The 25,428-nt window shown below is 41.0% G+C and overlaps 1 protein-coding gene across 5 annotated transcripts in view; it reads left to right on the top strand.

The window, feature by feature from the left end:
- The window catches only part of SYNE1 (spectrin repeat containing nuclear envelope protein 1), a 667,130-nt gene that overhangs the window by 496,554 nt on the left and 145,148 nt on the right, over positions 1–25,428 (top strand). For all 5 annotated transcript variants that reach the window (XM_077283091.1, XM_077283090.1, XM_077283089.1 and 2 more), the window contains 6 exons: positions 7,269–7,463; positions 17,311–17,451; positions 20,529–20,696; positions 22,016–22,177; positions 22,338–22,532; positions 22,802–22,975. In XM_077283091.1, coding sequence (XP_077139206.1) covers positions 7,269–7,463; positions 17,311–17,451; positions 20,529–20,696; positions 22,016–22,177; positions 22,338–22,532; positions 22,802–22,975 — 1,035 coding nt within the window. The remainder of the gene's footprint in view (positions 1–7,268; positions 7,464–17,310; positions 17,452–20,528; positions 20,697–22,015; positions 22,178–22,337; positions 22,533–22,801; positions 22,976–25,428) is intronic.

Genomic DNA, 25,428 nt, shown 5'->3' with positions numbered 1-25,428 from the left:
AACAGCAAGGTGGATTGCTGTTGAGGGGAAATAAAGAAAAAAAAAATCTATAAATCTTCAGCATAGCGAGTGTGAGCAAGCTGAGTGTGACCTGAGCGTAAGTGTGAACGGCGGTAAGTGTGACTTGTGATTCAGTGAAGAGGTATTTGGAAAGCCTTTAACAAATACCTGTGTGAATTCGTGTGAGTTGCTGAATTGGGAGTAGCTATATTCACAAGGGGTTAACTTAGGGTGGGGGCTCATAATTAAGGGGTTATAAGGGGCAGCTGTTTGGGGCTCAAGTCCTTTTTGGAAGTGCATTTGAACAGCAAGGTGGATTGCTGTTGAGGGGAAATAGAGAAAAAAAAATCTGTAAATCTTCAGCATAGCGAGTGTGAGCGAGCTGAGTGTGACCTGAGTGTAAGTGTGACCGGCGGTAAGTGTGACTTGTGATTCAGTGACTTTGGAATCAGGGAGTTTCCAAGGGAGGAATTGCTGTCTGTTTTTTATTAATACTTTGTATTTATTTTTTATTTAACGTTTCTGTGTGGTGCAATCCCCATTAGGAAATGTGCTCCACTATTGTTAATGCCATCCAGTGCACATCTTGCCACATGTATGCAATCCTTGACCAGCCGGTCGAGGGTGCATACTGCTGTGCGAGATGTGAGCACGTTGAGCATTTGGAAGCCCAGATTCTGAATCTAAATGTGCAGCTGGCAACATTGAGATCCATTGACAACATGGAAAGGAGTCTTCTGCTCACTGAGCAGACGCTCAATGGGATAGGTGAGGTGGGGATGCTGGGATGGAGCTGCAGGACAGTGAAGTAGCAAGCTGGGTGACATTTAGGAAGCGGGGTAGAGGGAAGAGTGCCAGGGAGGCTATTCCTGATCTGGCACACCCTAACAAGTTTGCTAAGTTGGCAGATGAGGGGGATGCCAGTACAGGGGTAGCATTGCTGCAGCCAGGCATGCCCTCTGAAAGCCGGAGAAGTGACTGCTCCAGTAAGGAGGGAAATAGGAGAGCAGGGCAGGCCAGACAGGTACTGGTAGTGGGGGACTCAATTATTAGGGGAACAGATAGGGCAATCTGTCACAAAGACAGGGATCGTCGAACGGTGTGCTGCCTACCTGGCGCTCGAGTCCGACACATCGCTGATCGGGTGGACAGATTACTGGGAGGGGCTGGTGAGGACCCAGCGGTCATGGTGCACATTGGCACAAATGACAAAGTTAGAGGTAGGTGGAAGGTCCTTAAAGATGATTTCAGGGAATTAGGCTGCAAGCTGAAAGCAAGGACCTCCAACGTGGTATTTTCCGAAATACTTCCTGTACCATGTGCCACGCCAGAGAGGCAACGGGAGATTAGGGAGGTTAATAAGTGGCTCAAGAATTGGTGTAGGAAGGAGGGGTTTGGGTTCCTGCAGAACTGGGCCGACTTCTCAGTTGGCTACAGGCTCTACGCTAGGGACGGGCTGCACCTCAATGGGGAAGGTGCAGCTGTGCTTGGGGAGAAAATGGCTAGAAGGTTGGAGGAGTGTTTAAACTAGGGATTGGGGGGAGGGTATTCAATTTATAGGAGGGGAAGATAGTGCAGATAGAGACCTGGGCACAAATAAGGAAGTTGGGGGTGGCGGTGGCATGGGAGGTGGGGTTAGAACAGTTAATAATTTAAGAAAGAATAGAGGTACAGAGAGGAACATCAAGTGCATGTATACTAATGCCAGAAGCCTCGCCAACAAAATGGACGAATTAGAACTAATGTTGTTGGAGCATAATTATAACATGGTGGGGATATCTGAAACATGGCTGGATGAGAGCCATGACTGGGCTGTTAACTTGCAGGGCTATAGCCTGTTCAGAAATGACCGTACAGATAAGCAAGGGGGTGGGGTGTGTCTATAAGTAAAATCGTCCTTAAAACCCATCCTGCGTGATAATATAGGTGAATTTAATGAAAATGTAGAGTCCCTGTGGGTGGAGATAAGGGGAGGGGGAAAATAATAAATTACTGATAAGGGTTTGTTATAAATCTCCAAAAATAATGGAAGCAATAGAGAATATCCTCGTAAAGCAAATAGATGAAGCTGCGACTCAAGGAGAAGTCATTATTATGGGGGACTTCAACTACCCTGAAATAGATTGGGGAACAGAAACCTGCAGTTCCAGCAAAGGTAATCGGTTTTTGACAACTATGAGAGACAATTACCTTTCACAACTGGTTCAGGACCCAACAAGAAGGGGGGCACTGCTAGACCTAATATTAACCAACAGGCCAGACCGCATATCAAATATAAGAGTTGGGGTCACTTGGGGAATAGTGATCACAAAATAATAAGTTTTCGTGTATCCTTTAATAAGATGTGTAGTGGAGGGGTGACAAGGACACTAAACTTCAGGAGGGCAAATTTCCAAATGATGAGAGAGGATCTTGGTGCAATTAACTGGGACGATATCCTGAGACATAAAAATACACAAAGAAAATGGGAGACGTTTATTAGCATCCTGGATAGGACCTGTGCACAGTATATACCGTATGGGAATAAACATACTAGAAATAGGAGGAAACCAATATGGCTAAATAGAGCTGTAAGGGGCGCAATAAGTGACAAAAAGAAAGCATTTAGAGAATTAAAGGAGGTAGGTAGTGAGGAGGCATTAAATAAATACAAAAAATTAAATAAATTCTGTAAAAAGCAAATCAAGGCAGCAAAGATTGAGACAGAGAGACTCATTGCCAGAGAGAGTAAAAATAATCCCAAAATATTCTTTAACTACATAAATACTAAGAAATTAAAAAATTAGAGTGTTGGCCCCCTTAAAAATAGTCTGGGTGAAATGGTGGATGAGGATAAGGAAAAAGCCAATATGCTAAATTACTTTTTTTCATCAGTATTTACAAAAGAAAATCCCATGGCAGACAAAATGACTAGTGATAAAAATTCCCAATTAAATGTCACCTGCTTAACCCAGCAGGAAGTATGGCGGCGTCTAAAAATCACTAAAATTAACAAATCTCCGGGCCCGGATGAGATACACCCTCGAGTACTGCAGGAATTAAGTACAGTCATTGATAGACCATTATTTTTAATCTTTAAAGACTCCATAATAACAGGGTCTGTACCACAGGACTGGCGTATAGCAAATGTGGTGTCCAATATTCAAAAAGGGGACAAAAACTGAACTTGGTAATTATAGGCCAGTAAGCTTAACCTCTACTGTGGGTAAAATTCTGGAGGGCTTTCTAAGGGATGCTATACTGGAGTATCTGAAGAGGAATAACCTCATGACCCAGTATCAGCACGGGTTTACTAGGGACCGTTCATGTCAGACTAATTTGATCAGCTTCTATGAAGAGGTAAGTTCCGGACTGGACCAAGGGAACCCAGTGGACGTAGTGTATATGGACTTTTTAAAAGCTTTTGATACCGTGCCACACTAAAGGTTGTTACCTAAAATGAGAATAATGGGGATAGGGGAAAATATGTGTAAGTGGATTGAGAGCTGGCTCAGGGATAGGAAACAAAGGGTGGTTATTAATGGAGCACACTCGGACTGGGTCGCGGTTAGCAGTGGGGTACCACAGGGGTCAGTATTGGGCCCTCTTCTTTTTAACATATTTATTAATGACCTTGTAGGGGGCATTCAGAGTAGAATTTCAATATTTGCAGATGACACTAAACTCTGCAGGGTAATCAATACAAGGGAGGACAATTTTATATTACAGGATGATTTATGTAAACTAGAAGCTTGGGCTAATAAATGGCAAATGAGCTTTAATGGGGATAAATGTAAGGTCATGCACTTGGGTAGAAGTAATAAGATGTATAACTATGTGCTTAATTCTAAAACTCTGGGCAAAACCGTCAATGAAAAAGACCTGGGTGTATGGGTGGATGACAAACTCATAATCAGTGGTCAGTGTCAGGCTGCTGATACAAAGGCAAATAAAATAATGGGATGCATTAAAAGAGGCATAGATGCTCATGAGGAGAACATAATTTTACCTCTATACAAGTCACTAGTTCGACCACACTTAGAATACTGTGCACAGTTCTGGTCTCCGGTGTATAAGAAAGACATAGCTGAACTGGAGTGGGTGCAGAGAAGAGCGACCAAGGTTATTAGAGGACTGGGGGGTCTGTGTCATGGTTCCCAATGGCAAGGGAACGTCAGAGAACATAAATAACAGATCAGCTCTTGGGTGATGGAATCTCGAGCTGACCGTGAGCTAAACCTACCACACAACTAACAGTGGCCGGGTGGCGTACCTACGTTTTATCCCTAGACGCCTAGCGCCAGCCGGAGGACTAACTAACCCTAATAGAGGAAAATACAGACCTGGCTTACCTCTAGGGAAATTCCCCCAAAAAGGAGACAGAAGCCCCCCACATATATTGACGGTGAGTTCAGAGGAAAAGACATACGCAGTATGAAGGTAGGTTCAGCAAAGCGAGGTCCGCTTACTAGATAGCAAGAAGATACAATAGGGAACTTCACGGTCAGCTGAAAACCCTATTAAAATACCATCCCGAAATTACTTTAAGACTCATGTGTCAACTCATGACACCGGAGTGGCAATTTCGGCCCACAAGAGCTTCCAGCTACAGAAAAATAACATAACTGTGAACTGGAACAAAAATGCAAAACAAACTTAGGACTAAGAGTCCAACTTAGCTGATAGTAGTCTAGAAGCAGGAACATGCAACAGAAAGGCTCTGGTTACATTGATGGCCGGCACTAGAATAACTGAGCAGCAAGGCTAAATAGGATACACCCATATCCTGATGGAAACAGGTGAACAGAGAAAGTGAAGCACACAAGTCCAGTACCACCAGTGACCACCGGGGGAGCCCAAAAACCAAATTCACAACAGGTCTGCAATACCAAGATAGGTTATTGCACTTTGGGCTATTTAGTTTGGAAAAACGAAGGCTAAGGGGTGATCTTGTTTTAATGTATAAATATATGAGGGGACAGTACAAAGACCTCTCTGATGATCTTTTTAATCATACACCTGAGACAGGGACAAGGGGGCATCCTCTACGTCTGGAGGAAAGAAGGTTTAAGCATAATAACAGACGCGGGTTCTTTACTGTAAGAGCAGTGAGACTATGGAACTCTCTGCCGCATGATGTTGTAATGAGTGATTCATTACTTAAATTTAAGAGGGGACTGGATACCTTTCTGGAAAAGTATAATGTTACAGGGTATATACACTAGATTCCTTGATAGGGCGTTGATCCAGGGAACTAGTCTGATTGCCGTATGTGGAGTCGGGAAGGAATTTTTTTCCCCCAATGTGGAGCTTACTCTTTGCCACATGGTTTTTTTTTGCCTTCCTCTGGATCAACATGTTAGGGCATGTTAGGTTAGGCTATGGGTTGAACTAGATGGACTTAAAGTCTTCATTCAACCTTAATAACTATGTAACTATGTAACACAGCTAAAAACACCCAAGAATGGCTAAGAGGAAAACATTGGACTATTCTGAAGTGGCCTTCTATGAGCCTGACTAAATCCTAATGAGCATCTTTGGAAAGAGCTGAAACATGACGTCTGGAAAAGTCAACCTTGAAACACGAGACAACTGGAGCAGTTTGCTCTCGAGGTGGGGGCCAAAATACCTGTCGAGAGGTGCAGAAGTCTCATTGACAGTTACAGGAATGATTTGATTGCAGTGATTGCCTCAAAAGGTTGTGCAACAAAATATTAAGTTAAGAGTACCATCATTTCTGTCCAGGCCTATTTCAAGAGTTTTATTTTTTTTAATTCTGTGGAAGCATAGTTGAAAAGCAATGTCTGACTTTTATTTGTTCATTTTCATAGATTTTTTTATTATTACTTTTGTCAGGTTCAAGTTATTTCTGTGACCACTGTGGGTTTTTCTGTCATTAAACGAGGGGTACCAACAATTTTGACCACGTGTGTTTAGATATGCCAAGTAGTCTAGTATTTCTGTGTGACAATCTGTATCAGAAACTTTTCGAACCTCCCGGTTCTTTGTCAACTATGTCGCTTATGAAGGCAGTTTTAAAATTCTACACTAATTGGAATATCTATGTCCTGTACTTCACAATAACTTCAAAACTATGAAAATGTACACAGCAAAGTTTTACACTGATGTCTTACCTGAGGAGAGTCGTGGCTCTTCTTCTGATTAGCCGGCCTGAGCGCTATCCCATATACGTGATGCTACATGGTACCACAGTGATGCTGTGCTAAGCTGCGGAGGCAGGAGGCAATCCTCCGGCCTCTCATCCAGTGACCATAGATTATTAACGTGGCCGATGGACTGAGTCCGGCGAATCGATCCACACCAGCTCCAGTTATTACTTTGAACTTCATCTTACTCTCCCTCCCAGAATGCTGAACAGCAAGTCTTGTGCAGACATTGAACCTGCAAAAAATAATTGACTGATCCGAGCAAAAGTGAACACAGATCTAAAACAGGCAGTTAAATTAGGACAAGCGGTGCTATGTAATATTCTGTATGTAATGTGAAATGTAGATCGATTGATGACATAGACTTTACTCTATAATACTATAATAAATCATCATGAAATCAGTACTTTATGACACTCGGCCGTGAATACCATCAGTAAGGTGACTAAAGCCTTGGTATGAATTTGTGTCTGTCTACATAAAAATAAGCAAACAGTATAACACGGCACAGGCCGTAATATATGATAGACGTCAGGCAAATTTACTAATGAGCGGAGGGGTCTCCTGAAAAATCATTCCGTCTTTCTTTGTGTTAGTAGGCTTTGCCAGTCGTTACATATTGTATATAATAGGGTGTTTGTGGTGGTATGGAGGGTAAGATTTGCCGTGGTAACCGCCTATTGTTTCCCATTTCTTCGCTCATTGTTTCAGTCTTGGCTTGGAGCTGACTGTTGCATTTTTTATAGTTGTAGTCACTCCATGACCTCATTACATGGCCGGAGACACGAGCCATCTGGGGGGCAGCTCCTGCTCGGCCACTTCTGGCCTGGGTGTAGTAGTGCGTGCCATGCATTGTGGCCGGGGCTGCGATTTCCTCTTCTTGCAGCCGCACTGTGGTTTCTCTGTGTTGTCAGATGCAGGCCGGCTTACTTCAGCTTCACAGACAACATCCTCCCTTCCAGCCAGTGCTGGCAGATGATACAGGGCTTGTGAGCGCTGATGTTATTGGCCAGTCACTCCCTGCCTATTTGCAAGCCTGAAACACAATACAATGCAAGGCTGATTTCCTTCATGGCAGTTTTTCCTTCTTAACTAGAACACTGATTGAAAATGTGTTCCCAGGAGCTGGCAAAGAAGATAAAAGGCTATCAGGAGCAGATCGCATCACTGAACTCCAAGTGCAAGATGTTAACCATGAAGGCCAAGCATGCCACAATGCTGCTCACTGTCACTGAGGTGGAGGGGCTGACGGAGGGAATGGAGGAGCTGGATGCAGAACTCCTCCCTGCACATGCTGCTCACCCGTCTGTTGTTATGGTAAGGCCTGTGCTCCTTTATCTGCCTCTATATGTGAGCCAGAGAACAAAGCCACAGCCTCCCGGCTTCCCTGGGCACCTGATGGCATCTGCTGCGCTACTACCCAGCCAATGCTCCCGTTGTTAGGATAGTATGCTGCCGCTTATACGCATTCATTAGTGGAGAAATGGTTGCGCTTTATTAATTTCTGTAACCTATCAAAGTAACAACCAATAATCTAGAAAATGAATAGAAAAAACTAAAATGCACAATTATTTATGCATCTTCCATTCAGGCGCAGGATATTTTTATGTTGCCATATGTTGTTGGACGTACATGAATCACACATATTGTCTGCTTTGTAGGTTTTTATTTTGCCGACAGGTCATGTGATGCCACAGTAACCGTTACTGATGGCATGAGCGGGCACGTCACAAGAGCCCGTGAATGAGAGTCTTGTCTCTTCCATAACCACACTTATCAAGTGATACAGTAGTCATGTTACATGTGCCATATGGCGTGTACTCACTACGTGTGTATATTCAGGATCATACTGTTTTCTATTTCTCATCTGTTGCTGCACTAGATTGAATGAATTTGTTTATATGTGTGGTGGTATATATATATATATATATATATATATATATATATATATATATATATATATACATATATATACATATATATATATATATTAGACAGTGCCTTGAAAAAGTAATCATTCCCATTAATTTTTTCACATTTTAGCTCGTTACACCTACAAAATTGAATGTACTTTATTGGGATTTTATGTAATATACCATGAATAAGTAGCAAGTATTTGTGTAAAGGAAATGATACATGGTTTTCTAAACATTTTAGAAATATAATTTTGAAACTTTTTTTTGTGACTTGCATTTGTATTCAGCCCCCCTGAGCTGGGCCAGTTTTAGACAAAGTGGATCCCTGGGCAAAAGTTTAAAGTGGGGGCCCCAATTGCTAACATATAGCACCATCACGCAGAAATATTTTGGCTGTATTTACATTTACTGAGTTCAGACCTTTAAATGAGCGTGATCAACAATATTGAAGTTGTTTGACGCTTGTTTTCCAGCCTCTTTACACAGGCTGAGGAAGAATGGGCATGGAGCGATTACTATTAGATCAGTCTGTCTCCATGCAGCATCATGTTATCAGCAGCATATCTGCAGTTTTCATCGGGGTGAAGTGCTGCTGTGAACAGTGATTTATTTTCCGGCATAAACAATCCAATGACTCAATGAATAGGCAGCATTTTGCTTGTTTATTATAATGTACTCAATAGTCCTCCACATAGTATAATGCACACCCCGTAGTCCTCCATATAGAATAATGTACCACATAGTCCTCCACATAGTATAATGTTTCCCATAGTCCTCCATATAGTACAATACACTCCCCATAGATCTCCATATAGTATAATACAATCCTCATAGTCCTCCGTATAGTATAATGCACTCCCCATAGTCATCCATATAGCAGAATACACTACCCATAGTCCTCAATATAGTATAATGTATCCCAAAGCCCTCCATAATGTATAATCCACCCAGTAGTCTTCCATATAGTATAGTGCACCCCATAATTCTCCATACAGTATAATCCACTACCCATAGTCCTCTATATAGTATAATACGCTCCTCATAGACCTCAGAATAAATCACTCCCATAATTCTTCATATAGTGCTATGTACTCCCCATAGTATAATTGACTCCATAGTCCTTCATATAGTATAATGCATTCCCCAAAGTCCTCTATACAGTATAATGCATTCCCCATAGTCCTCCCTACAGTTTAATGCATTCCCCATAGTCTTCCTTACAGTGTATTGCAGCCCTCATATAGTATAATGCATTCCCAATAATTCTTGATAAAGTATAATGCAGCCCCCATAGAGTATAATGCAGCCCCCATAGAGTATAATGCAGCCTCCATAGAGTTTAATGTAGCCCCAAAGAGTATAATGCAGCCCCATAGAGTATAATGCAGCCTCATATAGTATAATGTAGCCCCAAGTAGTATAATGCAGCCCCATACAGTATAATGCAGCCCCATACAGTATAATGCAGCCTCAGTAAAATATAATGCTACCCCCATAGAGTATAATGCAGCCCCTATAGAGTATAGTGCAGCCTCCATAGAGTATAATGCACCCCCATAGAGTGTAATGCAGCCTCATAAAGTATAATGTAGCCCCATACAGTATAATGTGCCTCAGTATAATGCAGCCCCATATAGTATAATGCAGGTCCATAAAGGGCAAAACCGTCAATAAAAAAGACCTGGGAGTATGGGTGGATTACAAACTCACATTTAGTGTCCAGTGTCAGGCAGCTGCCACAAAGGCAAATAAAATAATGGGATGAATTAAAAGAGGCATAGATGCTCATGAGGAGAACATAATTTTACCTCTATACAAGTCACTAGTTCGACCACACTTAGAATACTGTGCACAGTTCTGGTCTCCGCTGTATAAGAAAGACATAGCTGAACTAGAGCGGGTGCAGAGAAGAGCGACCAAGGTTATTAGAGGACTGGGGGGTCTGCAATACCAAGATAGATTATTACACTTGGGGCTATTTAGTTTGGAAAAACGAAGGCTAAGGGGTGATCTTATTTTAATGTATAAATATATGAGGGGACAGTACAAAGACCTCTCTGATGATCTTTTTAATCATACACCTGAGACAGGGACAAGGGGGCATCCTCTACGTCTGGAGGAAAGAAGGTTTAAGCATAATAACAGACGCGGGTTCTTTACTGTAAGAGCAGTGAGACTATGGAACTCTCTGCCGTATGATGTTGTAATGAGTGACCAATTACTTAAATTTAAGAGGGGACTGGATGCCTTTCTTGAAAAGTATAATGTTACAGGATATATACACTAGATTCCTTGATAGGGTGTTGATCCAGGGAACTAGTCTGATTGCCGTATGTGGAGTCGGGAAGGAATTTTTTTCCCCAATGTGGAGCTTACTCTTTGCCACATGGGTTTATTTTTTGCCTTCCTCTGGATCAACATGTTAGGGCATGTTAGGTTAGGCTATGGGTTGAACCAGATGGACTTAAAGTCTTCCTTCAACCTTAATAACTATGTAACTATGTTACTATGTAAAGTATAGTGCACCTCATATAGTATAATGCAGCCCCATAGAGTATAGCGCAGCCTCCATATAGGAAAATGCAGTCCCATATAGAATAATGCAGCCTCATATAGTAATATGCAGCTCCATACAGTATAATGCAGCCTCATAGTATAATGTATAATGCAGCCTCTTAGAATATAATGCACACCCCATATTCCTCCAGTATAATGGCCACCTCGTACTCACTGATTTAAAAATGCATAAATACAATACTCACGTCTCTCCCTTCTGACTCCAGTCAGTGGTGTACCGCTAATAGTTGAACACCACGTGGCCACTATGGGGTCTGTGAGTCGTGGCCCAGGTGCCAGCACTGACTTTGCCCCTCCCTCCCGTATCTTAGATGTCGATACAGTTGAAATCAATGATGGAGGAGAGAGTCTAATGCTACCTCTCCCATCATTCCCCCTCTTCTTCTGACTCAACGGGCGCAATGAGGTCACTTCATCGTGTGCCACACTAAGCCAGGCAGTGGAGCTGCTGAGAAGATGTGCTGCAGAGATCAGAGTAAAAAGGGAAAACAAAAAACAACTGTGGAATTGCACTTTTTTTGCAATTTCACCACACTTGCAATTTTTTTCCTGTTTTCCAGTACATGATATGTTAAAATCAATGGTGTCGTTCAAAAGTACAACTCGTCTCGCAAAAAACAAGCCCTCATTTGGCCATATTGACCAAAAAATAGAAAAGTTATGGCTCTGGGAAGAAGGGAAGCAAAAAACGAAAACTCAAAAAGTAAAATACCTGCGAAGATTAAGGGGTTAGTCACCCTTGGAAGTTTTCTACTAATTAGATTTTGGTGCACAGGGGCCAGACTGTACCCTGGGTCTCCCTGTATGAGATTCCACGGCCCCTCAGACTGTCACCTGGACTTTAACAACACTGCTTTTTCAGTGACCTGCCCACTCTATTTGAATCTAATTAGCAGTAAAATGTAAATGGTAATTAACCCCTCAACAACCGCCAAAATGGCGTTAAAGGGTCTTATTCCGCAGTGCCGCTTTTTAACAGCGCAGAAGGAGTGAATAGTGCCGCTCTGCAGCTGAGCTGAAATTTTCGCAGGTGACAGTCGTACATGACATCTGACACCCTGTGGTACCGGCCCCAGCTAGTTTTAAAAGTGATTGAGGTCAATTAACTACTTAAATACTGCTGTCAAGTGGCTAAAAGGGGGTTAAAAGAACTCCTATGGCAGGATCAATCCTCCCGTGATCAGAATCGGCTGATGACCCCAAGGTACAATCCTTTTATAAGCAGGGTCTTTCAGGCACAGTGAGTGAGTCACTGACACGAGTACTGCAGTGCATGAGGCCACAGAAAAAAGTGAAAAATATACATGTTCCACAATGTGAGTGAGTGGAAAAGTAAAAAAAGTTACATAAAACATGTAATAATGTAATAAACACAAAAAAAACACACAAAAATCACAAAAAGCCATTTCACCACTAAAAATGCAGCCTGTGTGATACAACAAAAAATAATTTAAAACAAAAAAACATACGGTAATTGGTATCGCGCATCCAGAATTACCTGATGTATATAAAACTGTCATGTTATTTAGTCCGTACAGCGAACACCGTAAAAAAAAAAATAAGTTAGTAATAAATAATAAAGTAATAAAAAAAGCACAACAAAATTGTTACTTTTTCATCATTCTGACACACAAAAAAATTGATAAAAAGCGATCAAGAAGTCATAGAAAACAACGGTATAATTGAAAATGCCAAACTGTCTGTTAAAAAACAAGTCGTAGTATGACTCATTCAGCAAAAAAGTAAGACAAAGTTACAGCTCTCAGAATATGACAATGTAAAGACAAATACATTTTTGGAACAATATTGTTTTTAGTTTGTAAAAGCAGCAAAGCATAAAAACTATATAAATTTGGTATCGCTGTAATCATTCTGACCCAACGAACAAATCGGTCTTATCACTTTTTATCACATGGTAAACGGTGCAAAAGATACAAAGTAAAAACAATAATTTAATTGCTCTGTTCTCCAGAAAATAGTAAAAGCTCCCTCAATATGCTGACGCACCAGAAAGGTGCGGGCTCAGCGCTGGAGCTTGCACCAAACGAGGAGGGTTGTCAGACGTGGGCCTACTATTACTTCCAATGTCAGAAAGGAGTTAATGCATAGAAAAAAAAAGAATTCTACTCTTCTTCCCTCTGCTTCATTGCCACGCAGTGTAATCTTCTGAGGTCGCCAGCTGGCTTCAGCGTACAAGCGATCGGAGCACATGACGTCACTGCCATGCTCCCCCAGTCACGTGCACACTGACTTCAGCTGCTGGCCTCAGATTGGCCGACAGCGTGTATTGCAGCGCAAAAACCCATCGTGAATGTGCGTCTGAGCACATCTAAAGTTTGCACTGGCGTCGGTGGGCGCCTCACCCGCATGGGCGTGATCACGACCTCTGCGACCGCAATTGTTACCCCCTGGCTGTTAAACTTTTAGCCCCTGTAATATCATAACAAAATAAGATGTAGTTTGAAAAATGATCCAGATGTTAAACTGCCATATGTGAAATATTATGTATTAGATATTTTGTACAGAATGACTAACTGGTTTCAAAACTTTCACCAAAATTCTGATATTTTCACAAATAAACTCCAAACATATTGACCTAAATTTATCATTAACATAAAATACAATGTGTCATGAAAAATCAATATCAGAATCAGTGGGATCTGTTGAAGCGTTCCAAAATTATTACCTGACACTAGTCAGAATTTCGGCCTGGTCATTCAGTTAAGAATTGGCTCCATCATTAAAGGGTTAAAGAAGAACCACAACAGGGATTTCTTTACCAAAGTTATCAATGTAGTCAGTGATACTGCGCCATTACAGCTGTGATTGTACATTACAAAATTGTGCTGACGGACTCTCTTTAAAGGGAGCCTGTCACCCCCAAAGTCGAAGATGAGCTAAGCCCACATTCTGGAATGCTGTAGATAATCCCCTGATGTATCCTAAAAGATGAGAAAAAGAGGTTAGATTATGCTCACCCAGGGGCGGTCCCGCTGCGGTCCGGACTGATGGGCGTTGCGGTCCGGGGCCTCCCATCTTCATAGGATGACGTCCTCTTCTTGTCTTCAGGCTGCGGCTCCGGCACAGGCGTACTTTGTCTGTCCTGTTGAGTTCCATCCTATGAAGATGGGAGGCCCCGGACCGGACTGTTACGCCCATCGGACCAGAACCGCAGAATGCTGTAGATAAGTCCCTGATGCCGGTGGGCTTACCTCATCTTCGATTTTGGGGGTGACAGGTTCCCTTTAATCATTTAGATGCTGCTGTTAATCTCTGACAGCGGTATTTAAATGAAGGGGTTGTCAGTGAATGCAGGCACTTGCTCCGATTGTCCCCACACAGTAATGGGGCACCAATGGGTTACCATGCCTGCCGCTGCAATATTGGCACTCACGCCTCGTAACATACCGTGATTTACACTACATAGTGCAATACTGTTCTATACAGGATTAAGTCCTTTACCATAAAGTAAAAAAAATTGAAAAAAAACTTTAAAAATATTTAAAAATTCCTATCACTACACTTCCCTCCTTTAATAAAAGATATTAAAAAATAAACTTTTTTGTATTGCTATATCCCTAAAATGTCCGGTCTATTAAAATATAAAAGTAATTAATCCATATGGTGGAAAGAAATCAAAATGTCAGTATTATGTTTTTTCAGCTGCTTCACAAATGAAATTAAAAGCAATACTAACGTTGCGTTTACCCTAAATTGGTATCAATAAAACCATCAACTTGGGATTCAAAAAACAAACCCTCATGGCTCAATCAACAGAAAAATAAAAACGCTGCCGATCTCAGAAGATGATGACACAAGCCAAATTTGTTTTATAAACTTTTCTACGTTAAAATAAAATATATGTGTATGCAAGTGTGGCCTTACCCTAGTCTTACTGACCTGGAGATCTGTACGGCCAGATCACTTTTTACCTTGCAATGGATGCCATAAAAAGGAAAACAATTGCAGAACTTGGAATTTTTTCCCATTTTTTCAGTATGGTGTAAGGTAAAATCAGGGGTGTCATTCAAAACTACTACTTGTATCGCAAAAAACAAGCTGTGTTCACAGAGAAAAAAACAGATGTTACTCTTTAAAGAAAGTGAGGGGAAAATGAAAACGTGAATCTGAAAATCTGCTGTGAAGGAGTTAAAGAAGCGCTCTGGATAGTCTATCATGCACTTGCATAGCACAATACACCAGCTTTCCCCTATGTTTTCCTATTTCACGGCACATTCTCAGACGATTACTACATACAGTTTATGTTGCCGATATAGAATGACATCTGCTCAATATCAAGTGAAAGTATAGTAAATTCCATTATATGCCGACTGTGTGTGATCATGTACCTACATAATCTTCAGGGTTTATATGCCAGGCTACAATTATGTATAGAAACTTCTCTGTATTTTTTCATGTTTGTCATTTGTCATATCTGTAAATTCTGGTTTTATTCTATGAATACCTTTAAAGCGAACTTGTCAGCAGCATTTTGCTAAGTAATCTACAGATACTATCAGGTTGTTGCTGTTAAACTAATTAAAATGATACTCGGGGTGAAGAAATCAGTCTTGTGGTTCTTGTGTAATCAGTGTTAGAGGTTTTCAGTTAATGATATGCCCAGGGGGCGGAACTGTAGGCAGAGTCTTATCTTCCTGCTCTAAGCCAGAGAAATTAAGGAAATACCTGACCACAGGCCGCCCCGAAGCACAATCATGTTCCTCATCATAGAGACAGACTGTTTGTGCTTCGTGGCTGACTGTAGACAGGTCTTTCCTTGGTTTCTCTGGCTTAGTAAGATATGACTATGCCTGCAGTCATTAGCTGAAAACATCTAACACAGATTACACAAGAACTACAAGACGGATATCTTTACACCGGGAATAATTTTAATCAGTGTATCAGCAGCAACCTGACAATGTCTGTAGTTTACTTAGCAAAATCCTGCTGATAGGTTTGCTTTAAGTGTACTTAGTGGGATCTTTTACCTGGAAATCCATTATCAAGGATGTACAGTAGTCCAAATATTCAAAGGGTTTTATCTAGTTGAGTGATTTACAGTATATGAATAGCGCAAATATTTGTTTGATCCTATATCAATCCACATTCAGCATTGCTGAGTTTTGGGGGCTGATACTGGTCTCCGCTGCTCGGGGAGATTAAACCACGCAGCAGTCTTTATGTGCTAGAAGCATATCTAAGGTGGGAAGAAGCATATCTAAGGTAAAGCAAAAGTAGCATCACTACAGGCCTATAGTCCTTCTGGCTCAACATATATTACTGGTGGCACAATGGCGGTCCCTGGACTGTAGGCATTAATATTGACCACCCACTTCACCAGTAAGTCAGTAAGTTGTCATTCTGCAATTTATGGGTCATCCATTCTATATACCATAAACATTTCTACTGGGAAAATCCCTTTCATGGTACCAAAAGCGGAGAGGAGTTTGTCATCTTATCACATTGGTCTGCATTTCTTAAAAAAATACCACAATCTGCAGAGTTATTATAACTGTATCTAAACAGTTTAAAGGGAATCAGTCACCAGACTTTTGTTACCCAATCTTAGTGCAGCAAAATGTAGGGTCAGAGACCCTGATTCCAGCGATATGTCACTTAGCGGGCTGCTTGCAGTAGTTTTCATTTTAGGAAAATTCCCATGAGAGAACGACTTGAACTGCTGCCAGGAAGTCCAACTCTTCCTCCACTACTGGTTGGCAGCTTTCTGCCTATGCACAGTGTATATAGTTACCTGCCAATAAGTGGATTGGACGGGCAATACAGAATTCACCATTCAGAGAACTGACTGATCTGCAGCAGAGAAAACAATTGTTAATCAAAACTGCAGCACCCAGTAATGTAACTGATGCTAGAATGAAAGCTTCTGCTCCTACGTCATCTGCTCCCAGATGGGTTAGCAAAAAGCTAGTGACAGATTCCCTTTAAAGGGGTTTTCTCATGAGCAAAGTACATATTAATCAATAAATCTTGGAATAATAAGTTCCACAATTTGATGTGTTGAAAACAAATGTTGCTGTGCTGAGATGATGTTATAAATGTGCCCCTGCTGTGTACTGTGTAATGGCTGTGTCTGATCATACCACAGCTCCTGGACAAGGGAGAAAGCAAAAGAGTATACAGACAGGAGAGCAGGGGATCACAGCTGATTCTTTCTATGACGTAAAGCATGTTTAAAAACAGAGGGAAATATTGTACTTTACAGGAAGAATCAGCTGTGATCCCCTGCTGTGCTGTCTGTATACTCTCTTTTGCTTTCTCCCTTGTCCAGGAGCTGTGGTATGATCAGACACGGCCATTACACAGTACACAGCAGGGGCACATTTCTAAGATTATCTCCGCACAGGGACATTTTATATAAACACATCCAAATGTGGAACTGATTATTATGCCAAGAACTATTGATTAAAGTAAACTTTGTTAATGGGTAAACTCCTCTAATGACAAATTTGTCTCGGCTCCATCTGTTTGGTTATAACTTTGTGCACACAGGTATTCTGTCCAGTCTGCAGGTAACAGATCCCGCATACGTGTATCTCTCTATGTACATACACTAGTTGTCATTTTATGTTTGTGATTTTGTGTCAAACCTCTGACTTCTCTCTGATCTCCTTGCTGTCCTCTGGGGTTCTTCCGGTGTTCTCCTGTGACAGATGACTGCTGGTCGCTGCCACACTCTTCTGTCTCCTGTCACTGAGGAATCGGGGGAGGAGGGTACCAACAGTGAGATCTCCTCTCCTCCAGCCTGTCGGTCTCCTTCACCTGTGGCTAATGCCGATGCTTCTGTTAACCAGGTATCACTTTGCCGTATTTGCTGGACTCCAGCAAGTGTCAGCCCGAGAGTCTCTGGAGCCCTTATGGAGCGCGATTCATTGCTTTAGTGTACATTGCATCTTTCTCAGTCTGTCCCCAAACTGTGTTTTTTGGAGACAAATATCCTGTTTTATCTTTTCAGATAATTAATAGGGCCCGATTAGAGAAATACTGACTCCTCTCATTGCAGGGCATCGTTACTCATACTAGCACGTCTGTGGCCGCTGCACGCCACATTTATGCAGATTTGCTGTGTTTGATGCCATGTCTTTACTATTTTGATTTCGAATATTACAATACAATCGGATCATGTATAGTTGTGTCTTTTTGTGATCCAGAACATCACGGGCTGACCTTGTCTGGGAGATCAGTTTTGTCTTGTTATTTTTCTTGTATTGTTGTGTTTCTGTATGATCACATATTAGCTGTTTTTCTGTGGTATAATTAATGTTATTATCTGAACATAAGCAATCTACACAGATGTCAGAGGCATCTGTCAGGGTTTAGCTTTTCCCAAACACTGTAGAAAATGTATTTTATTTTACGATTTAACGATTAAAGGTTGGTTTACTAGCCATAAAAGAATTCCACGTTATCGGCAGCACATCTCCATTTTACACAGGACGATTTGCTGCCGAGAACAATGATTTTTAAGCTTTCATAAAAATGATTTTAGCTGTTAAGCAGCGTATTTTGCAGCCTTTTTAGTTAGCGTTCCCCGAAATGCTCGTTCCTGATTATCGGCCATAAGTAAATGCTCACTTTACTGTTTGCTTTAGTTTTGTCAGCAGGACATCATCACTAGAGGACTAGTAAACTGCCATGTAGTCCTCCGTAATCATAACTCCGCCCCCACCACTGATTGCTATTTTCTGCCCATGCACAGTGCACACAGCAATCTGTAGTGTGGGGGGGAGTTACAGAGATCAGCATTCAGAGAACTGTCAGATGTGCAGCGAATAAAAAAGGGATTTTATCAAAGCAGCAGTAGGCAGCCTAGAAAGTGATACATCACGCTGGAATCAGAGTCTTTGCCCCTACATCAGGCTGTACTCACACGGAGCAGAAAAGAAACTTAATTACCATTAATTGTTCAATAAAATAAAAGCAATGCACCAATTGCTACTACCACCGGTTCTGACAATTTCTAGAGAGGGACCAGCTAAGAGGCATTACAGTAGAATTCAGTTATTCCAGGCAGAAGAAGACAACACAAGAAGTGGCTGAAGCAGAGGCCTCCAGTTAAACGGATTAGTACTTAAATAGTTGCAGACAGACCGCTGTTATGCTGTCTGGGAGAAATCCTCATCCTCTAATCGAGATTATGCAGAGATGGAGATCTTCCCGAGCATTTTGTTTCGATAGCAGAGGTGTCAGCCGCAGCTCCTTAGAGTGTATGGCTGCCATTAGTAACTGTTCCATAAGCCATCTAACAGGTGAGGATGACTATGGCCTTAGTGACTCTTCTGATGGAAGTGTTGTAGTGTTATCTGGGGCTCAGGTTCGCTTTATTATATATTCAGCGCAGTACAAGTTCTCTTCTCATTATCAGTCCAGACACTGGATTGGTGCCATACACCTAGGAGATGCTTGTAGCCACTGGGCCTAGGTGAAGACAAAGTCTCATGTTGCATTCTCCTATGGTGCTCTGTTCATTCGCGAAGAACAGAAGAGCTACTCTAATTTCTGGTTGTTATAATTAGGGATGAGTGGACCCATGTAAATTTGGCTTCTTTATTCCAAAGTTCGGTTTGGGGACCAGAATAATACCCGAACTTGAATCAGAACCCGAACCCCATTGAAAACAATGGGGACCCTAACATTTGAGCTGAAATATTCTTTCTCCTCCCAGATTTCCCCTGGAATTCGGAATATTGGAGCAGGAGAATTCTGTGTTCAGATTTTACCACTGGACACTAACTGTCCGGTACGAACCCCAAATTGTTAAGTTCACGTTTGCTCATCTCCAGTTATAATGACACGCTGCTATGTGTATGTGATGGTTTGTGCAAATGTCTGTGTATGGGCTTTCTGCAGTGTATGTACTGGTGGTCCGACTTCTCTTCTATTCTGCCAAATTCAAGAACAGATCGTGTTTTTAAAAGTTTTTATTTCTGTATTTATTTTCTATATTTTTAGCTAAATATAATATATGAAGAAAATGCCACAATGTAAAAAATCCTACATGAATGTGCCTGCCTCTAGTCTGGCTATGTCTGAATGAGATGGTTACACTTTCATGGCGTCCAGTGATGCATTATGATCCCCAAAATTGTTATGTTTCTAAAAGTCACTTATTTATTTTTTTAAACAAATATAGTTGAACATATTTGCCAAACTATTATGTGAAGGAAGTCCCGAGTTTCTATACTTTAGAAATCCTTTACTTCTTTTTGGTTGGAGTTTGCTACTGTCATTTACAGTGTCACTGGCTTGAGGGTATTTGATTGAAACCTTTTTTCCTAATTATTAATATTTCTGTACACTTTGTTGCCTGCCACCGCCTTGTTAGTCCTCCTGATGAAGTCATTTGCCAGCAGTCGCAGTGCTGCTTTTGTGCCAGACACTTCTTCTGAAGCTTGACCCAAAATCAAGTCTACAAGGGAACTTTTTACCAATTTTCACCCTTATCTCGCATCTGTAAGGATGTGTAACCATAGATTTTTGTGTTCTTATTTTTAAAATAAAATTACCCATTTGCCTATGGGCAAGGAATCCTGGTCTTTTAGAATCACGTCAATTTTAAGTGAGACCTATATATTCAATAATTGATGTAAATCCAGCATTCCAGAATTTAGGACAGCCTCTATTTTCATTGTGCCTACATTTTTATCTTGTCAAGAAGTACTATGGTCACAAAATAGGGATACAGTGACATTTAGAAAAAAAATAAAATAGTAAAATATAAATATAAATATTTTATTATAATATAATATAAAAGATAAATATACGAGAAGCAGAATATCACCAAACACAAATGCTGTCGCTTCAGGAACTAGTGTGCATGCTTGTGGTTTGGGATCTGTTGAACGTGCTATGTTGTGCTTCATGCTCTTAGGACATTGCTTATTACCAGGCCTTATCTGCTGAACAGTTGCAGACCGATGCAGCCAAGATCCAACCGAACACCACTTCACCCCAAGAAATGTATGAGCCAGGGATAGAGACTGCCGCTAATGCCAAACTAGATGATCTGCAGCGCTCCTGGGAGACCCTGAAGAATGTGGTAGGTTTTCACCGTACATGATCTCTACATTATCTCTCTCTGATATTCACACTACATGGACTTAGATTACACAATTGATATACTACTCAGAAACACCATTTATAAGTGTGATATTAGCATCTAAACTCACATATTTGCTTTTTTTTTCCAAGTGTCAGTTTGGTCAATTTCAGTAAAGGTAATTTGTCAGTGGGATTTCACCACCCAAACTATTTATATGTTCTTGTAGCTCTTTCAAAGACATCTCCAATAGTATCTTTACATGGCCAGTCTGCTTCTCTGTTACTGAGAAATCAGAGTTTGCATCGATATGCAAATGAGTCTGAAGATCTGAAGCCTCTGTCACTCCAGCTCTATTCCCCACCCAGTGACAGGTTCCATTTAAAGTTACTATACATGACATTTACATTTGCAGTCATTTCCAGATTTTCCCTTTTTATAGTTGATGAGAACTTATTTTTTGGAAAGATGCAGTGTTATTTTACTGAATTTTCTTTTCAAAGCACTGTTGTGGTCCTTTTTATTTCAAAACTTTCTTGCAATATCTTCTATTAATCCATCAAAGTTCTAACAGTATCTCGAGTACAGCATTAAGGTCTGTGCACACAGCGGCTTTTTCATCTGGATTCTGCCTGGAAGCCGCCTGTAAGCTCTTAAAAAAGCCAACAACGAGAATGAAGAGTTTTCTGTGCTCATGATCAGTCTCTTTGAAATTCTTTTAACCACTTCAGGCTTCCAAGACCAGAAAGCAGTTAAAAGAAGTGACCTGATCGTTCTTCAGGGGGCTTCTGCTTGGAATCCGCTCACTATTAGTGATGAGCAAATATACTCATTACTCAAGATTTCCCGAGTATTTTTTAGTGCTTGGAGATTTAGTTTTCATCACCGCAGCTGAATGATTTACATCTGTTTGCCAGCCTGAGTACATGTGGGGGTTGCCTGGTTGCTAGGGAATCCCCACATGTAATCAAGCTGGCTAAGAGATGTAAATCATTCAGCTGAAGTGAGGAAAACTAAATCTCCAAGCACTAAAAAATACTCGGAGGACACCCGAGCGTGCTCGGGAAATCTTGAGTAACGAGTATATTCGGTAATCACTATTCACTATTAATACATAAAAAAGAAAACCTCAAAAGATTGCTGCAAGACAAACACCTCTGGTGTTTTCCTAAATTGTATTTTGCCGGGAAAACACAGCGGCATCTAAAAGACTCATACCCTTATCCTTTTTTTTTTTTTTTGCCTAGGTAGAGCTACATATGTCATGTAAGGCATTTTACTTGCTTGGTATTGACAATAGTTCTGTGTTGCTTTTTCAGATTAGTGAAAAGCAGCGTACTCTATATGAGGCTCTCGAAAGACAACAAAGGTACCAAGATTCGCTCCAGTCTATTTCCACCAAAATGGAAGCCATCGAAGTCAAGCTCAATGAAAGTCTGGAACCCTGCAAGACTCCTGAGAGTCAGATGGCCGAGCATCAGGTGTGTAGATGTCTTTTTTACATAAATATTTCAGATTTTATCAGACATTTCCTACAATTTGTAATGAAAAATTACAATATCTGTACTCGCAAAAATGGTTTCCTTTAAATGACAGATTCTGTGGGTGAAATTGAGCAGCAGTTTAACGTTTCTTTTTCAGGCTCTCATGGATGAAATCTTAATGCTTCAAGAAGAAATCAGCAAGTTGCAAGCTTCTTTTGCTGACGAGTTGGTGTCAGAATCTTTAGATTCTGAGACCGCGGATCAGTTAGCTTTACAGTCCACACTAACTGTGTTGGCAGAGAGGATGGCCACCATCAGAATGAAAGCTTCAGGAAAGCGCCAGCTACTAGAGGTAACGTAGCTTGTAGTAAATGTGAGGCTTGTATCCATCCTGATGTCTTATGGAAATGCATACATTTTCCTGTGTGGAATATTATCATATGGCATTTTGTGGCATTATATTTTGTGTTGAACTGCTCTATAGAAATGTATTGGATTACATTGTGAAATAGTTTATGATGTCTCTCTAAGACATGTTGGGTCAAGAGCAAGTTCTTCCTTACAGAGGAAACAGATTTTCAGTAATAGCCTAGTAATATACAGAAATTATTACATCATTAGGAAAAATTGAATGAACAGCTGGAAGAACAGCGTCATGAACAGGCATTGCAGAGATACCGCACTGAAGCTGACGAGCTGGATCATTGGCTGCTAGATGCCAGAGCCACCCTAAACAATGTGCTACGTGCATTCGAAGAACCCATGGACATGGAAGCTCAGCTCATTGACTGCCAGGTAGTCACGTCAATTAACTCAAGCTTGATACAATTTAAAATGTAGCAGACTTTCTTCATGTCACATGACCACTTTGAAGAAAAAGAATCTATTTGTATATTTACTCTATATACTGATTTATTTATACTTATATGAATGGAGTATTTAAAAATGTAAGAGATCACCATGTGAAGTTCGTGTTGGCAAGGCATGATTGATACCAAGTGACCCGTGTTTCCAAATGACTAATGTCTCCAGTTTTATTGCATGATGTAGCTTTTTATTTATTTTTTAAAGAACTGTGTCATCAGAAAATATGGTGAGCATATTTTTATTTGTAATTTTTTTTTAATTTTCTGTTTCACAGTCTACAGTAGGGAAAATAAGTATTTGTTACAGTGCCGGTTTTGCAGGTTCTCCCACCTACAAAGAATGGAGAGGTCTGTAATTTTTATCTTAGGTTCACTTCAACTGTGAGAGATGGAATCCTAAAGAAAAATCCAGAAAATCACACTGTATGATTTTTACATAATTAATTTGTATTTTATTGCATGAAATTAGTATATGTAACAATTCAGGGTGGGCGATTTAGATGGATACACCAAAATAAAATGGGAATGGTTGGTGATATCAACTTCCTGTTTGTGGCACATTAGTATATGGGAGGGGGAAAGCTTTTTAAGATGGATGGTGACCATGGCGACCATTTTGAAGTCGTCCATTTTGGATCCAACTTTATTTTTTTCAATGGGAAGAGGGTCATGTGACACATCAAACTTACACAAGAAAAACAATGGTGTGCTTGGTTTTAAGTCTAACATAACCCCCTTAGACTTTTATCTTTGGAGTCATCTGAAGGCAATTGTCTATGCTGTGAAGATACGAGATGTGCAGCATCTGAAACAACGGATACTGGAAGCCTGTGCTAGCATTTCTTCTGTGGTGTTGCTATCAGTGTGTCAAGAGTGGGAGAAGAGGGTTGCATTGACAATCCAACACAATGGGCAACACTTTGAACAAATTTTATAAGTGTCATAAACTTGTAAATAACTCATGAAAGAATAAAGTTATGTTAAAACCAAGCACACCATTGTTTTTCTTGTAAATTTCTAAATAAGTTTGATGTGTCATATGATCCTCTTCCCATTGGAAAAAATAAAAGTTGGATCCAAAATGGCTGACTTCAAAATGGCCACCATGGTCACCATCCATCTTGAAAAGTTTTTCCCCCTCCCATATGCTAATGTGCCACAAACAGGAAGTTGATATCACCAACCATTCCCATTTTATTTTGGTGAATCCATATAAATAGCCCACCCTGTAGAAAAACAGAACTTAGTATCTGGGACAGAAACCTTTGTTTGCAATTACAGAGGTCAGACGTTTCTAGTAGTTCTTGACCAAGTTTGCACACACTGCCGCATGGATTTTGGCCAACTCCTTCATACAGATCTTCTCCAGATCTTTCAGGTTTCGGGGCTGATGCTGGCAACATTGAGTTTCAGCTCCCTTCAAAGATTTTCTATTGGGTTCAGGTCTGGAGACTGGCTAGGCCTCTCTAGAATCTTGAAATGCTTCTTACAGAGCCACTCCTTAGTTGCCCTGGCTATGTGTTTCAGGTCATTGTCATGCTGGAAGACCCCACCAAGACCCATCTTCAATGCTCTTTCTGAGGGAAGGAGGTTGTTAGACAAAATCTCGCAATCCATGGCCCAATCCATCCTCCCTTCAATAGGGTGCAGTCGTCCTGTCCCCTTTGCAGAAAAGCACCCCAAAGTATGATGTTTCCCTCACCATGCTTCACGGTTGGGATGGTGTTCTTGGGGTTGTACTCATCCTCCTTCCTCCAAACAAACACAGCGAGTGGAGATTATATCCAAAAGTTCTATATTGTTCTCAACTGATCACATGACCTTCTCCCATGCCTCCTCTGGATCATCTAGATGCTCATTGGCGAACTTCAAACGGGCCTGGACATGTGCTGGTGTGATCAGGGGGATCAGGCGTGCCCTGCAGGGTTTTAATCCATGACGGCATAGTCTGTTACTAACAGTAATGTTTGAGACTGTGGTTCCAGCTTTCTTAACAGCTATTGACCAGGTCCTCCCATGTAGTTTTGGGCTGATAACCGACCTTTCTCAGAATCATCCTTACCCTACGAGGCGAGATCTTGCATGGAGCCCCAGACAGAGGAAGATTGAAAATCATCTTGTGTTTCTTCCATTTTCTAATAATTGTGCCAACAGTTGTTGCCTTCTTACCAAGCTGCTTGCCTGTCTTGTAGCCCATCCCAGCCTTGTGCAGGTCTACAGTTTTGTCCCTGGTGTCCTTAGACAGCTCTTTGGTCTTGGCCATGGTGGAGAGGTTGGAGAGTGATTGATTGAGTGTGTGGAGATATGTTTTTAAAACAGGTAGCGAGTTCAAACAGGTGGAATTAATACAGATAATGGAGTGCAGAGTACGAGGGCTTCTTA

The sequence above is a fragment of the Ranitomeya variabilis genome, chromosome 2, assembly GCF_051348905.1.
Source record: "Ranitomeya variabilis isolate aRanVar5 chromosome 2, aRanVar5.hap1, whole genome shotgun sequence".
NCBI lineage: Eukaryota > Metazoa > Chordata > Amphibia > Anura > Dendrobatidae > Ranitomeya > Ranitomeya variabilis.
Note: the sequence above shows the minus strand (reverse complement) of the source record. Positions and strands in the feature narration are given on the sequence as shown.